Below are 14,635 nucleotides of genomic sequence, written 5' to 3'. Positions count from 1 at the left end.
TACGACGATATACGTCCTATGCATTTCGACATGTCTCCTACAGACCTCTTTTAATACAGACTTAAATTAGAAAACAAGTAAACATCTACAACCTATATACCTCTATAGAACGAACAAACCAATTCAAGCCTCAAAACCTCTCTATCTCTTTCCCCATTTCCTGGCTGACAATCCGCGAACAAGCCCGATCCACACAATTCTTCCTCGAAATCGAAACATAACTCTGAACCAGCCTATTCAATAAAAAGGATTAGCAGAAATCCTCTCATAGGTCAAGCCCGAAAGAAGTATACTCACGCCTGATACCGCTGAATATTCTGAATCTCCAAACCCGCCAAATCCCCCAACGCATCATGTATATCCCGCACCAAACTCACACACCGTCCCATACTGAAATCCGTCCTGACAACAGCTCTCATCATCCCCATCGTCTGACAATCGGCAGCCATAGTATAAGCAGGCACAATCCACCCTCTCTCGCGCAGTTTCCGCGCAAGCACCCACTCGTCGATGAAGATGTTCTGCGTTGGACTCAACCTAAACGCCACGACCGGTAGCCCCTGCCCAGCCCCTTCACTCATAATTATGAAGCCCATTTCTTGCAACTGGCTGGTGAGGTAGTCTGCTGTTTTCGTGAGGTTTTTCATGATGCTTGTGTACCCGCTTCGGCCTAGTCGGATGAGTTGGTAGTACTGGGCTATGATGTGGGATGCTGGTTTGGAGAAGTTCATTGTGAAGTTGAGTTGCTCGGCGCCTAGGTAGTCGATGTTGAAGATTAGGTCTTCGGGGAGGTACTCTGGTGATCGCCAGAGGGCCCAGCCGATGCCGGGGTAGACCTGTAGAGATTAGCATATTGAGTTGTATTGGAATTGGGGATGATCAATGAATGTACTTACAAGGCCGTACTTATGCCCAGAGACGTTGATCGAGACGACGTTGGGTAGTTTGAAATCCCATACTAGATCCGGGTTCACAAACGGTGCCACAAATCCACCACTGGCTGCGTCTACGTGGATAGGTGTGTCCAGTCCTTTCTCAATGAGGAGTTGACTGATAGCTTGTACGTCTTCGTACTGGCCCGTGTATGTCGTTCCAAGAATCGCGCAGATTCCGATGGTGTTCTCATCGACCATGTCGACTGCTTGAACGGGGTCAATCACGTATCGCGTCTCGGTACATGGAACTAGCTTCTCGGCGATATCGAAGTATCTGGCTGCCTTTTCCCAGCAGACTTGTACGCCGCTACTCATGATGATGTTTGGGTTGGTGGCATCTTTCCCCTGGGCTTTGCGGGTGATTTCCCAGCGCTTCTTCATGGCTAGGGTTGCGATCATGATAGCTTCGGAAGACCCAATGCATGATGTGCCAAAGGCGGTTGGAGCTCCGTCGGAGACTGGGGAGTGGAATAGGTCGGCGAGGATGTTCAGACAGCGGTGCTCGATTTCGACGGATTTGGGGTATTCTTCGTGGTCGATGATGTTCTTGTTTGATGATTCGGCGAGGAGTTTGAGGGCTTCGTCTTCCTGTTGTAGCGTTAATGTCGGTCAGGTATAAGAGGAAAACTTTGAAATACCATGTATGTAGTCACAAAACTAGCGAGGCTATATGGAACAATATATCAGTTTAGTTTTCGGGTATTTGAGAAATAGTATAATCACTTCAATGTTGGCTGACCATCCAGGGCCAAGTCATCTTTGATCAGCTGGTACGCCACATCTTTTGGCATCCCTCCATCTGGAAATTGATGCGATGGCAAAGGCCTGGTAGCGAACCGGGAACCATAGACATAAGAGCAGTCGCTTGTCTGCTCAGAGAGCTGCTTGGATAATTCTTCTATAGAACCCATTGTGCAATGAAATACGTAGATTCAAATTAGAATACTGATTAAGTAGCAAGACTTTCTTGGTTATATATTCTTTCTCACAAGTCGTTGCGTGCTGGAAAAATATCTCATAGCTAAATCGCGTGATAGAATTATGAGGCATTTACACCAGATATCATGATCAGCGCTATAGTGAAAAAAGGGGCTTGGGCACCGTTTCAAGTTGGGTTGTTCCTTTCTGTAGCTTGAGGTATATAAGTGACAACGTGATGAACATCACTGTACTTATTTGACGCTATTCTCGAGGCTATCTATATCCGAATATTCCATTCCATGTAAAACAAGCCAAGACCTTCTAGAAAGAAACATTAGCATAGACATACATTTTAAACTCCTTGTTACACCCTAGTAGAATTGGAAATGATCCCTGCTATCATCCCTTGTTCTAAAATTCGAAACATTCTGGCCCTGGATTGTTGGACAGGGATGCTTATAGATAGTGCAAGTATATACATACTCCGTAACAAACTTGCTTTGCCACATTTATGAACGAAGCCTAGAAGCGGCAGGTTTTCCTCTCTGGTTAATTAGCCCCTGACTCGCAAGGAAACGTTCCCACCTTCGCGGGTGCGGCGGTCCGAAGGCCGAAAATGAGGGTGGCGCAGCACAATAATGTACTTTGTACGGAGTATTGATCAAATGCTTTTTACACTTAGTATGTTAGGCAGCAAATTATTGAACTATTAATACAAGACCATAGAGCTCGTTAAGTTTATAGTATAAATTCATTTTACTGTGGCTTCCATCCATTGGATATCTAGGAGTGGCAAACATCGTATAATCCCCTATTTTCTGTCCAACTTTTTGTGAGAATGAAACTTATGATATTCATTTGACGCAATTCGATGTATTTCTTAATAAGTAATTACTCCCTATATGGGTATGACACGTACACAAAGCACATCCCTTGCTCCGGGATCTATGCAAGCCGCCGATGAGGCCAACAAGATAAGACCTCGCGTAGGCTCAGACATGGAAAAGGGAGCATTCTTCAATGAAATTGTCATGTCGACATTCGTGCGATTTACAAATGTCCGTATCACCATTCTGTATTCTGTTCATAGCAATACCAGTTCTTCGCTTGCGGGAACAGGATGCTGCACCCAATTCTGGATATTAGTAGTCTTAATGTTGTCCTCTCGTTATCAGGTAAGGCCTGAAGTGCTATGCCTGTTATTCCCTCCGATTAATAGTTTTAGGAATATACGTCTTGATCTTTGGGTTTATCGCTGTGAAAGTCAAGCAGAGATGGTATCTTGGTGAAGCTTGTATGGCGTCTCTCAATCTCATTGAATATCGGTCGCTGATAATATTTAGTACCATCATTCATAGTCGGGGCGGTCATAGGACCCTTCGGTGCGAAGTTGATCAATGTCAGTCAGTGGGGAGGAGATACCGACAGCGATAGTGGTGACATTGCCTATGTAAGTCTTTTCGCCGCAAACAACATTATCAAGCTAATTATACAAGGGATTGACTCGACTGGTGATTGGCATCGCTATGGTCAAAGTCGGCTATGAGCTACCGAAACGATATATTCGGCTTCATCTGGTCGAACTCACCATTTGCCTGCTGCCATTGATGACGATCCAGTGGCTGATGACGTCGGCATGTATCAAATTAATGATCCCCAATCTATCGTTTGTTCGTGAATCTTCTTATCTCCAACAACACACTGCCACTAACCTCCATGCAGTTGACTTCTCTCATCATCGGGTCATGTGTCATATGTATCGACCCGGTCCTCTCACAGGCTATCGCCAAGGGCCCCTTCGCAGATCAATATGTTCGACGACATCTTCGAGAATTTATTTCAGCCGAGGCAGGTGGGAATGACGGGTTCGGGTTTCCATTTTTGCTTCTGTCCATTGCCCTTGTTCGTTATGCCGACACCCCAGATATGGAGACAGTAAAAGGTGGTCTTGGGAAACAGAGTCGAGATTGGATTGGTGAGCCAGATACGGGTCGATTTGGTGGAGACGTCGGTCGAGCTTTGGCACATTGGGCTGTTGAGGGAGTGCTGTACATGCTGGTCATGGGTGCTGGGTATGGTGCGCTGGTCGGGTTCTTGAGCCGAAAAGCCCTGAACTTAGCCTCAAAAAGGTATGTACATATATGCTATCGGTTTGAAAAACTGGCTAATGATATATGCAGGCGTTGGATTGACAAGGAGAGCTTCTTCTCATATCCTGTTGCGATGGGTGTAAGTTATTCTTGAGAAACAGTTAAACATATGCTAAGATGACTTGCAGTTATTTATCGTCGGTACATGCGGTTGCTTTGGCTCTGACGAAACCCTCGCCTGCTTTGTTGCGGGCTGTGCATTGAACTGGGATGGGTCTTACCACTTCGAAGTCGAAGAGAGACATGACTCCTTCAATTCCACAATCGAAAACATCTTGAACATTGGAACGTTCATGTTCCTCGGTGCTACCATGCCATGGGACCAACTCCACATGTCTAGTCAGAATGGAATCACTATCGCTCGACTGGTCGGGCTCGGGTTTTTGATTTTGATATTCCGCCGGATCCCGGCGATCATGATGGGGTATCGATTCATGCCTAAGGTCTGCGAAAATTGGAAAGAGGCCTTGTTCATGGGATACTTTGCCCCAATTGGTATGTGGCCTAGACTTTATGTTAAAGTGCAGTGCTTACCGGTTTTAGGACTTGGCGCTATTTCGTATGTCGGGTATGCGCGACGATTGTTACCGGATCCTGGAGAGAGTGATAAAGAGATCAACAACTTGACTGCAACTATGATCCCAGGTACGACATCCTCCTACTTAATGATAATGTATACTGACCTTGAATTTTAGTCGTATATTGGCTTGTCTTCTTCTCTATTGTCATCCACGGGCTGTCTATACCAGTCCTGAATTGCCTCTACCAGTGGTTTAAAGTCCCTACTATTCAAGACCGCCCGGTAGAAATTATTCTTCTGTCTGAAAATGAGCCTGTTCCTAATAACAGCGTGGTGGACCGCCGTGGCCACTCTGTCATATTAAACAACCGGTTTTCCTGTGCCTCGAAGCAGCGCCCTTATTCTGATCAGGGTTATCAGCACCGCGAGGGAACAGACACGATGATGCTACGCAGTGGGGAAACTAGCTATAGGTGCTCGCTGGAAAGGGCATCGACGAAAGGTTCGTCGCGAGAACTGGAGCAGAGTGTATCTGCCAGAAATGTAGTCTGATGATAACGGGGTTTGTATATTAAATGAATATCCTTTGACATTCTTTAATTTTAAAATTTAATATGAAATGAGGAAGATCAATGCTTTTCTCTAAAATCAAAATAGCTTCGTTGTGACTTTCCTGTAGGCTATGCAACATTAGTTGATTCTGTCCATAGAGGTTTTAATTTATCAATCTTTCCATATGCCATAGATTGATTCCTTACTAAAATGCATAACTATCCGAACAGCTTTGCCAGCCCTTCAGCGCTAACATTCCCACCGCTCAAAATCAGTCCCAAGTCCCAACCCTTCTCACCTGCTTCCTTCTCCACTATCTGCCTAAACTCCTCATTATACAAAGCCACCGCCAGCGTTACCGCAGCAGCAGGCTCGACCACCATCTTAAGCCTCTCCAATATCAACCTTGTCGCCTCGAGAATCTGCTCTTCAGACACAGCAAACATGCCATCAACGAGCTTTCGCTCATAGATGACACTCCAGGGGATCTCGCCGACAACGCCGATTAGTCCGTCTGCGATGGTTTCGGTATTGACGCTCGTGACCCTCTCGCCCGTGAGGAACCCGCGTCGACAGTCATCAGCGCCCTCGAACCCGGGCTCGGCGCCAAAGACGCGAATGGAGGTCCCTTCACAGCTTAGCGCAGTACCTGCTAATAGTCCTCCGTACGGCCCGAACTATATACTCTTATACTTCTTTTTAACCGCTATATCCCGAACTTATTACTTTTTAATAGTGTAGACTAAAAGTAGCTCGTTCGCCTTTAACCGGGTATCAAGAGGAGCCGTACTTACTCGTCCTAATCTATAGGCGAACGAATATCTAGGGATTCCCCTTCGTTAGATATAATTTATAGGTATACCCTATATATAAGGTAGTATAGGCTTCTTTTCGAGACTATATATTCCCGTACGCGTATAGCGAATACCGCCTATATAAGATACTCGTCCTATAGTCTTATAGGTTTCCCTATTAGGTATTTTATAAGTATATATAGACCTCGTCCTCACCCGCACCGAGTCCCTCAAACTGGAATTGAAAACCGACCCGCATGCGGGTCGGTTCTCTCAGAGGGAATTGGGAGCCGACCCTCAACCCGCATTGCTCCATGTCAAGAATACTAGTTTTCAGGATAGCACCTGTTGGTCAGGCAGGTAATACAGTGATGGAGAGGAGAACGAGTTGTATTCTTCATATAGAGACTAATCCTTGCTAAGGGGAAGTTATGGAGATGATCTGGTTCGTATAGATCTCTCTACCGAATCGTGTGCATAACGATGACGATGCTGATTCCATGTATCTTCCATATGCTTCTTCTAAGAAGTGTGGCTGTCATACCCCTGCAATGATGAAAGAACTCTATATACAAAGGTCCTGAGATATCAATGGAGTGGCCTTAGGTTGTAAAGCATCTTATCCTTTACAATTATCTCCCCTCCTATATAGGTTGTCTCAACCTACCATTTACAAGTTGCAATTTTAGAGATTCCGTAGTTTGTTGGGTAATGCGGCAATTCGATCTAGTTGAGGGATACCCCTGGTCCTTAAGCGATTCGTGAGGGTATATGAAAGGTGGTTTCATGTTTTAGAAGAGATAAAGAATGAATGCTATAAATAGTAATAATGAAGTAAAGATAGATCTGTCACGATCTAGAGTTGACAACTGTAGTTCTGCCGTTGCTGACCGCCTGCCGGGTTAAGACACTTGGAGGATGATGTTTGCATTGGTTTGCACCAAGGCCCCACAAAGGACCTTGTGCCAACCAATCCTCTTCTTCTTTTTCTTTTACTCTCTGTACTTAGTATTTTCGTTGAATGCACTCTTTTTGTTTAAAGAACTGGCTGGTAACACACTGCAGAAGTGTGCGATTCTTCCGCTATTTCGACCCGTCTGCTTGTCAGACTGCCATCGAGCGCTTCTCTCTTCAACAGTTATCCTTCGAGTCCGCCTCGACATCTTGTCGGTCCAGCAGTAGCCTAACCACCGCTTCATGTCCACCTTCAGCCGCACAGGATAACGGTGTCCGACCCCAGTTAGCCTTCGAGTCCGCCTCGACATCTTGTCGGTCCAGCAGTAGCCTGACCACCGCTTCATATCCGCGCCAGGCCGCATATAACAACGGTGTCCGACCCGAGTTATCCTTCGAGTCCGCCTCAACATCTTGTCGGTCCAGCAGTAGCCTGACCACCGCTTCATGTCCGCCTCCAGCCGCAAAGGACAACGGTGTCTGACCCCATTTAGCCTTCGAGTCCGCCTCGACATCTTGTCGGTCCAGCAGTAGCCTGACCACCGCTTCATGTCCGCGCCAGGCCGCATATAACAACGGTGTCCGACCCAAGTTATCCTTCGAGTCCGCCTCGACATCTTGTCGGTCCAGCAATAGCCTGACCACCGCTTCATATCCACCTCGAGCCGCATAGGATAACGGAGTCAACCCATCGTTATCGTTCGAGTCCGCCTCGACATCTTGTCGGACCAGCAGTAGCCTGACCACCGCTTCATGTCCACCTCGAGCCGCATAGGATAACGGAGTCAACCCATCGTTATCGTTCGAGTCCGCCTCGACATCTTGTCGGTCTAGCAATAGCCTGACCACCGCTTTATATCCACCTCGAGCCGCATAGGATAACGGAGTCAACCCATCGTTATCGTTCGAGTCCGCCTCGACATCTTGTCGGTCTAGCAATAGCCTGACCACTGCTTCATATCCACCTCCTCCACCTCCAGCCGCATGGGATAACGGCGTCCGACCACAGTTATCCTTCGGGTCTGGCCTGATACCGGCGTTTGTGAGCAGTAGCTTCATCAATTCGCCCTCCCCCTCCCTCGCGAGTAGATGTAGGATCGACTTCCCTCCTTCGTCCTGAAGCGTGGTATGCTGAAAAGTTAGGACCCGTGCGAGCCCAGGAGCCGCATATAAGAGAGACAGCAGGTCAACAGGCATAAGATATTCGGCGGAAAGTAGGGTAAGTTCGATAGGGAGATAGGCTCCTACCCTAGACACTCTCATTATGTCGCTTTCGCGGAGATACGGAAACAGTAGATATAATTCACACGTCCAACTAGGAAGCCGAACGACGCAAATGATTCAACGAGGAACAATGTTCAAGGATGAATGAAGTTTCAGTTTCCCCAGCTTGTCGAAGTGCTCCTGAATACTACCTCAACTGTTTTGTACGGTAAACAGGGCTAATTTGGAATACCCAGTGTCGTAACATGCCAGTACTAGCCCCTTGTAGTATATGTGCGAAACCAGTGTGGGTGGGCATGGCACGGTGACTGGATAGCTTTCTCAGGCACCTCGTGAAAAAGTCAACTGCTCGCCACTTGCGGCCCACGAAGAGGCTGTTTTCCATGGTCGATCAGGAAGGACACTCTTGTACCGTGTGTGTAAGATGGTTGTATTGTGTGCGTCACACACGCAGTTTTATAGATACAGGTCTGGCCCTAATGCATGAGTAGTGCTTTTCAGAGTGACAGAACAATACCATCAAAACAGGTGCTCCAACAGACATCAACCTTACAGTCACCTCTTAAGTTTGGACACCCCTGGTTGACCCCACCTTTACACCGCATTCACCGCCTACTTGAAACGCTTTTCTACCTCTAGTTTCTCCTTAATGCGCGTCTTCCCCTAATTATATGGTCTATGCCGCATTGTATGGGAGCTATTATTGAGAAACCAGGGTTAGTATAAACCATATTAGCTAGAGGTTAGATGAATAGGAGACGTTTTTGGTCGGCAGAATATTAGGTAATAATGGGGGGTATGGGGCGAATGGTGTCCAAACTTATGAGGCGTCACTGTATGTCTCATACCTAGCCCGATGATTGGTACAGAGCGACCCCTATCTTTCTCCAGACCATCGGTAAGTGGAGCCCGTTCGTTAAGAGGACCACTAAAAACGCTTTCGCCGCGGTCGACGCTCCTGAACGCGAGTCGAACGTGGTTCGCGCTCGTCTAAGATTTCTTTGTTTGGATTGGTGGCGGGTATTTTGTCACTGAGCGTGGTGGTTTGGATCGTGTGGTGGATCGCGGACAGAGTTTCTTCTGCCGATCCTTCGTCGGGTGTGCATCGGTACCGGCGGGATGTAGACCGAGAAGACCAGAAACTGATGGTCAGCGGTCCAGATCTTGATCGCCGTTACGTGTGAGTGACTGCATTGCACCTGCCGGTGAGAAGCTGTTGAAAGCTTGCGGTTAACATAGGTGAGGTTTCGGAACCGGATGGAGTCATCTTCTACTGTAGCTTGATACAGTCGCCATGCGGTGTGGTTCACGCGTGTCCGGTATGCAGTAATAGACGGTTCCTGAATGAGGAGAATGTCAAGGTTCTGACTTTGGTGATCGTTGATCAGGGCTTCTATGACCGCTCTCGATTTCATGATGTTCAGCTGTAGGATTCGTAGCTTATTTCCTAACATTGTGAGGAAGTCTCCTGTAGGGGCTTCCCCACTTGGCGCACTGAGACGACCACTGGGCATTCGCTCTTCTCCTATCGGACTGCTCTCCGAAAGCCTCTGCCGGCGTTCTCCCGTGGGCCCGCTCTGCAAATAGACACCGTCCTAAAAATATCTCTCCACGTCCTCTCCCAAAAAAAATAACCAAAAATCTGAGCAGCCATCGGCATCGCCGCCCCTTTCGAAATCTTCTTCTCCTTTCTGATTTGATCGGCTCCCTCTTCCTCCACTTTGGAGCCCTGTCTTTTACCACCCCTGAGAACCCTAATTTGCCTTATCACCAACTGCCTTTTTCCTCCCATAACTACTTTATCTCATTTTTCGGCCTTTTTCCCCCGCAAAAGAACGCGTCGCTTACATAACTGCCTTACCGCGGGGCGGCTGTCCTCCCCTCCCCCTTCATCCTGAATATCCTTGGATACCCGAACTCTCTCTTTCAGGGTCTCCTTTTCGACATCCCCGATTTCCCGAGTGAGTCGGGACGTCCCCGGATCATACCCTCACATCCGTCCCCGAAGAACTCCTGTGGAATCACCCCATGTCACTGTAACCGGCTTGCTGGATTTGTCGTGTCAGGAACCCGTCCCAGTAAGTTGTGCTTGTCCTGACTCCGCTTCGGCGTTCGACCGTCCCGAACTCTTTTTTCTTGGGAGATGGCTCCCATCCTGGCCCACGAACGCCTCGAGGTATCAGGAGAGACATTTCACCCTGGATTCGTATCTTGCCGGGACGACCGGACAGACGGCGCGGGGACTCGCAGTTTCGGGTTCTGCATATCATCACGACCGTGGAAGATCGACTAACAAGGTGCTAGGGCACAATGGCTGGTGCGGACGAGACTCTCGTGGCAGCGACGGCGGTGCTGCAGTCTCTCGCTAGAGACGAGCCCACCAGGGGCTCTGTCCCCCCCCCATTTGATTTCGAATTTCCCGCGACCAACGGTGCCAAATCATCCAAACTTGCCGAGGAACCCAGCCCAGCAAAGGTCGCCTTCGAAGCCGAGTTGGAGGCCTTGATGCGCCGCGTGCACCACCTGGAATTCCAAGCTGTCAGTCATCACAAACTCCCCGACAATCCCCAGCACACCACCCCGTCTGCTATCGGATCCAACGAGAATGACCCTGATTTTTTTGTGGACTTTCGGGCTCGATCGCTTGTTGTCCGGTCAAGGTTCTGACTCTTCTTATTGCCTTACACAGCAGCAAAAACTAAATCAACCCGATCGGCGACAGCGGACCCCGTCGGGCCCTGAAGAGAAATTCCCTTATCCACCCCAACCATCCGCCCCGGTTGGAGACCTTGACGAAGATGACACCGACGAGGAGGATGAGACCGGCGCAACGCGTGTGGTGCGCGAAGAAGACATCAGCATCCTCCGCAATCATGTGCAAAAGCAAGCCGAGGAGATCAGCTTCCAGAAGGATATCATAGCGCAGGTTCGCGACGAGTTGCAGAAGCAGGAGGAGCACACCCGCCGTGCGCTCACCAAGGTCGAAAACGAGGATGTCGTTCTGCTCGAACGGGAGCTCCGGAAGCACCAGCAGGCCAACGAGGCCTTCCAAAAAGCCTTGCGAGAAATCGGCGGCATCATCACGCAAGTCGCCAACGGTGATCTCTCTATGAAGGTCCAGATCCACCCCTTGGAGATGGACCCGGAAATTGTTACGTTCAAACGTACGATCAACACCATGATGGACCAACTGCAAGTCTTTGGTAGCGAAGTGTCTCGAGTCGCTCGCGAGGTCGGAACGGAGGGTATACTCGGCGGTCAAGCTCAAATTACTGGTGTCCACGGTATCTGGAAGGAGCTCACGGAGAACGTCAACATCATGGCTAAGAACCTGACGGATCAGGTGCGAGAAATTGCGGTTGTCACAACTGCTGTCGCCCACGGTGATCTGAGTCAGAAGATCGAAAGTCGCGCTCAGGGTGAAATTTTGGAACTGCAACAGACGATCAATACTATGGTGGATCAACTCGGGACATTCGCTACGGAAGTCACACGAGTCGCGCGCGATGTCGGTACGGAAGGTGTACTAGGAGGTCAAGCTCAAATTGAAGGTGTCCAGGGCATGTGGAACGAACTTACGGTCAATGTCAACGCGATGGCCAATAATCTAACCACGCAAGTGCGTGATCTCGCCACTGTCACCAAAGCCGTCGCTAAGGGTGACCTGACGCAGAAGGTGCAAGCTAACTGCCGAGGAGAAATTGCCGAGCTAAAGAATATCATCAATTCTATGGTAGACCAACTACGCCAGTTCGCGCAGGAAGTCACCAAGATCGCCAAGGAGGTCGGTACCGATGGTGTACTAGGTGGCCAGGCCACCGTGAATGATGTGGAAGGCACATGGAAAGACCTTACAGAGAACGTCAACCGTATGGCCAACAACCTAACTACTCAGGTGCGTGAGATTGCGGACGTCACCACGGCTGTCGCCAAGGGCGATTTAACCAAGAAGGTCACTGCCAACGTGCAGGGCGAGATGCTTGATCTGAAGAGTACCATCAACGGCATGGTGGACCGTCTTAACACGTTTGCTTTCGAGGTTAGCAAGGTCGCGCGTGAGGTCGGTACCGATGGTACCCTAGGAGGTCAAGCTAAGGTGGATAATGTGGAAGGAAAATGGAAGGATCTCACCGATAACGTCAACACCATGGCGCAAAATTTGACGTCGCAAGTGCGAAGTATCTCGGACGTGACGCAAGCTATTGCTAAGGGTGATCTTAGCAAGAAGATTGAGGTGCACGCGCAAGGAGAGATGCTGACCCTCAAAGTGACTATCAATCACATGGTGGGTCGTTTGGCCAAGTTCGCTACTGAACTGAAGAAGGTTGCTCGCGATGTCGGCGTCGATGGAAAGATGGGTGGTCAAGCCAACGTGGAAGGGATCGCAGGAACCTGGAAGGAGATCACGGAGGATGTGAACACCATGGCCGAGAACCTAACATCCCAAGTGCGTGCATTTGGCGAAATTACCAATGCCGCCACGGATGGTGATTTTACCAAGCTCATCACTGTCAACGCTTCGGGAGAAATGGACGAACTAAAGCGCAAGATCAATAAGATGGTTTCCAACCTACGAGATAGTATTCAACGAAACACTGCCGCTAAGGAGGCTGCCGAGCTTGCTAATCGCACCAAATCTGAGTTCCTGGCCAATATGTCCCACGAGATCCGAACTCCTATGAACGGTATCATTGGTATGACCCAGCTCACGCTGGATACCGACGACCTGAAGCCGTATACCCGGGAAATGCTGAACGTGGTGCACAATCTGGCCAACAGTTTGCTCACAATCATTGACGATATACTCGATATTTCGAAGATTGAAGCCAACCGGATGGTCATTGAGAGCATTCCATTCACCGTGCGCGGTACCGTATTCAATGCGCTTAAGACTTTGGCTGTGAAGGCGAATGAGAAATTCCTTAGCCTGACTTACCAGGTCGACAACACAGTCCCCGACTATGTCATTGGCGATCCGTTTCGTCTGCGCCAGATTATTCTTAACTTAGTCGGTAATGCTATCAAGTTTACTGACCACGGTGAGGTTAAGCTCACGATCCGTAAATCCGATCGTGAGCAATGCACCACTAACGAATATGCCTTTGAGTTTTCCGTCTCCGACACCGGTATTGGAATCGAGGAGGACAAATTGGACTTGATCTTCGATACCTTCCAACAGGCCGATGGGTCAACCACCCGCAGGTTCGGTGGTACCGGTCTCGGTCTGTCAATCTCTAAACGCCTAGTCAATCTCATGGGTGGTGACGTTTGGGTTACCTCTGAGTACGGACACGGCAGTACCTTCCATTTCACTTGCGTCGTGAAGCTCGCCGATCAGTCCTTAAACGTTATTGCTTCTCAGCTCTTGCCATATAGGAATCACTGGGTGCTGTTCATCGACAAGGGCCAGAACGGTGCCCAAGCCACTAATGTCATGAAGATGCTCAAGCAGATCGAATTGGAGCCGTTGGTGGTGCGCAACGAAGAGCATGTTCCACCACCTGAAATCCAAGACCCCTCTGGAAAGGAGTCTGGTCATGCATACGATGTCATCATTGTGGACTCGGTGGACACTGCTCGCATCCTGCGAACATTCGACGAGTTTAAGTATATCCCTATTGTTTTGGTGTGTCCTTTGGTCTGTGTCAGCTTGAAGTCCGCTTTGGATCTTGGTATCAGCTCGTATATGACAACGCCTTGCCAGCCTATTGATATGGGCAATAGTATGCTTCCTGCATTGGAGGGTCGGTCGACTCCGATCGCCACCGACAACTCCCGCTCGTTCGACATCCTTCTTGCTGAGGACAACGACGTCAACCAGCAACTCGCCATGAAGATACTCCAAAAGCACAACCACAACGTCTTTGTTGTTGGTAACGGTCTAGAGGCCGTGGAGGCTGTCAAGAAGCGCCGCTATGATGTGATCTTGATGGATGTTCAAATGCCCGTCATGGGTGGTTTTGAGGCTACTGGCAAGATTCGAGAGTATGAACGAGAGAGTGGTCTCCAGCGAACCCCGATTATTGCACTCACTGCACACGCCATGCTGGGTGATCGCGAGAAGTGTATCCAGGCTCAAATGGACGAGTACCTGTCCAAACCACTTAAGCAGAACCAGATGATGCAGACCATTCTCAAGTGCGCAACGCTTGGTGGATCGCTGCTGGAGAAGAGCAAGGAATCTCGGATCTCGAGCAGTGGAGAAATGCATCCCATCCACTCATCTGTCCCCGATAATCAAAATCAGCAGCAGCGGTCACAGAAACAACAAGGGTTACCCTCCCCACCACGGCCTAGCATGGAGACCCGGGCAATCTCCACTGCTGGCCCGATAGGCCGTGGTAGTGTCGCCGAGCCTGAAGACAAAGATGAAGAGATGATCGATGATCGGGTACGTTACCATGTCTGTTGTTGAAGGACTAAGTTCCGGATCAACCCTTGGCTAACCGTTCCTTCTTTCATCATAGACATTGCTGCGCTCCAACAGTACCTGAGCTCTCGTTTGCATACCCTGAACATTTACTTTCCCGCCCTGCAGATTGGCCCGATGGTTTTAGTGTGGCCTGTTGATACCCTGTCCATATG

General features: G+C 49.0%; 6 protein-coding genes across 6 annotated transcripts; 2 read left to right on the top strand and 4 right to left on the bottom strand.

Moving 5' to 3' along the window:
* Positions 1 to 130: 130 nt before the first annotated feature.
* N7471_001994 (Pyridoxal phosphate-dependent transferase major region subdomain 1) lies at positions 131 to 1,846 on the bottom strand (the record flags this gene model as incomplete). Its single annotated transcript, XM_057274714.1, has 5 exons — positions 131 to 233; positions 298 to 836; positions 897 to 1,523; positions 1,574 to 1,601; positions 1,659 to 1,846. 5 exons carry the CDS (start codon positions 1,844 to 1,846, stop codon positions 131 to 133), a joined length of 1,485 nt encoding a protein of 494 aa, XP_057139352.1.
* Positions 1,847 to 2,778: 932 nt separating this feature from the next.
* On the top strand, positions 2,779 to 5,097 carry N7471_001993 (putative plasma membrane antiporter). The gene is made up of 9 exons (XM_057274713.1): positions 2,779 to 3,031; positions 3,082 to 3,150; positions 3,200 to 3,306; positions 3,353 to 3,526; positions 3,579 to 3,985; positions 4,037 to 4,085; positions 4,135 to 4,501; positions 4,550 to 4,651; positions 4,702 to 5,097. Exons 1-9 carry the CDS (start codon positions 2,977 to 2,979, stop codon positions 5,076 to 5,078), a joined length of 1,707 nt encoding a protein of 568 aa, XP_057139351.1. The 5' UTR covers positions 2,779 to 2,976; the 3' UTR covers positions 5,079 to 5,097.
* Positions 5,098 to 5,296: 199 nt separating this feature from the next.
* Positions 5,297 to 6,131, bottom strand: N7471_001992 (uncharacterized protein; the record flags this gene model as incomplete). The annotated part of the gene is made up of 2 exons (XM_057274712.1): positions 5,297 to 5,706; positions 6,089 to 6,131. The coding sequence occupies 2 exons, from the start codon at positions 6,129 to 6,131 to the stop codon at positions 5,297 to 5,299; spliced, it is 453 nt and encodes a 150-aa protein (XP_057139350.1).
* An 872-nt stretch (positions 6,132 to 7,003) lies between these two features.
* Positions 7,004 to 8,089, bottom strand: N7471_001991 (ankyrin repeat domain-containing protein; the record flags this gene model as incomplete). The annotated part of the gene is made up of 1 exon (XM_057274711.1): positions 7,004 to 8,089. One exon carries the CDS (start codon positions 8,087 to 8,089, stop codon positions 7,004 to 7,006), a length of 1,086 nt encoding a protein of 361 aa, XP_057139349.1.
* Positions 8,090 to 10,071: 1,982 nt separating this feature from the next.
* N7471_001990 (uncharacterized protein) lies at positions 10,072 to 10,320 on the bottom strand (the record flags this gene model as incomplete). The annotated part of the gene is made up of 1 exon (XM_057274710.1): positions 10,072 to 10,320. One exon carries the CDS (start codon positions 10,318 to 10,320, stop codon positions 10,072 to 10,074), a length of 249 nt encoding a protein of 82 aa, XP_057139348.1.
* A 40-nt stretch (positions 10,321 to 10,360) lies between these two features.
* Positions 10,361 to 14,544, top strand: N7471_001989 (histidine kinase osmosensor; the record flags this gene model as incomplete). The annotated part of the gene is made up of 3 exons (XM_057274709.1): positions 10,361 to 10,672; positions 10,740 to 14,441; positions 14,518 to 14,544. The coding sequence occupies 3 exons, from the start codon at positions 10,361 to 10,363 to the stop codon at positions 14,542 to 14,544; spliced, it is 4,041 nt and encodes a 1,346-aa protein (XP_057139347.1).
* Positions 14,545 to 14,635: the final 91 nt, after the last annotated feature.

Source organism: Penicillium samsonianum, assembly GCF_028829775.1.
Source record: "Penicillium samsonianum strain IBT 33392 chromosome Unknown utg000002l_segment0_segment0, whole genome shotgun sequence".
NCBI classification, from domain to species: Eukaryota; Fungi; Ascomycota; class Eurotiomycetes; order Eurotiales; family Aspergillaceae; genus Penicillium; species Penicillium samsonianum.
Note: the sequence above shows the minus strand (reverse complement) of the source record. Positions and strands in the feature narration are given on the sequence as shown.

Bases quoted from the DNA above. Each gene is read 5' to 3' on its own strand.
- N7471_001993 (XM_057274713.1), top strand. From the start codon at position 2,977: ATGCTGCACCCAATTCTGGATATTAGTAGTCTTAATGTTGTCCTCTCG. The intron at 3,151-3,199 runs GTATGGCGTCTC...GATAATATTTAG, and splicing joins ATGGTATCTTGGTGAAGCTT to TACCATCATTCATAGTCGGG. The intron at 4,086-4,134 runs GTAAGTTATTCT...GATGACTTGCAG, and splicing joins CATATCCTGTTGCGATGGGT to TTATTTATCGTCGGTACATG.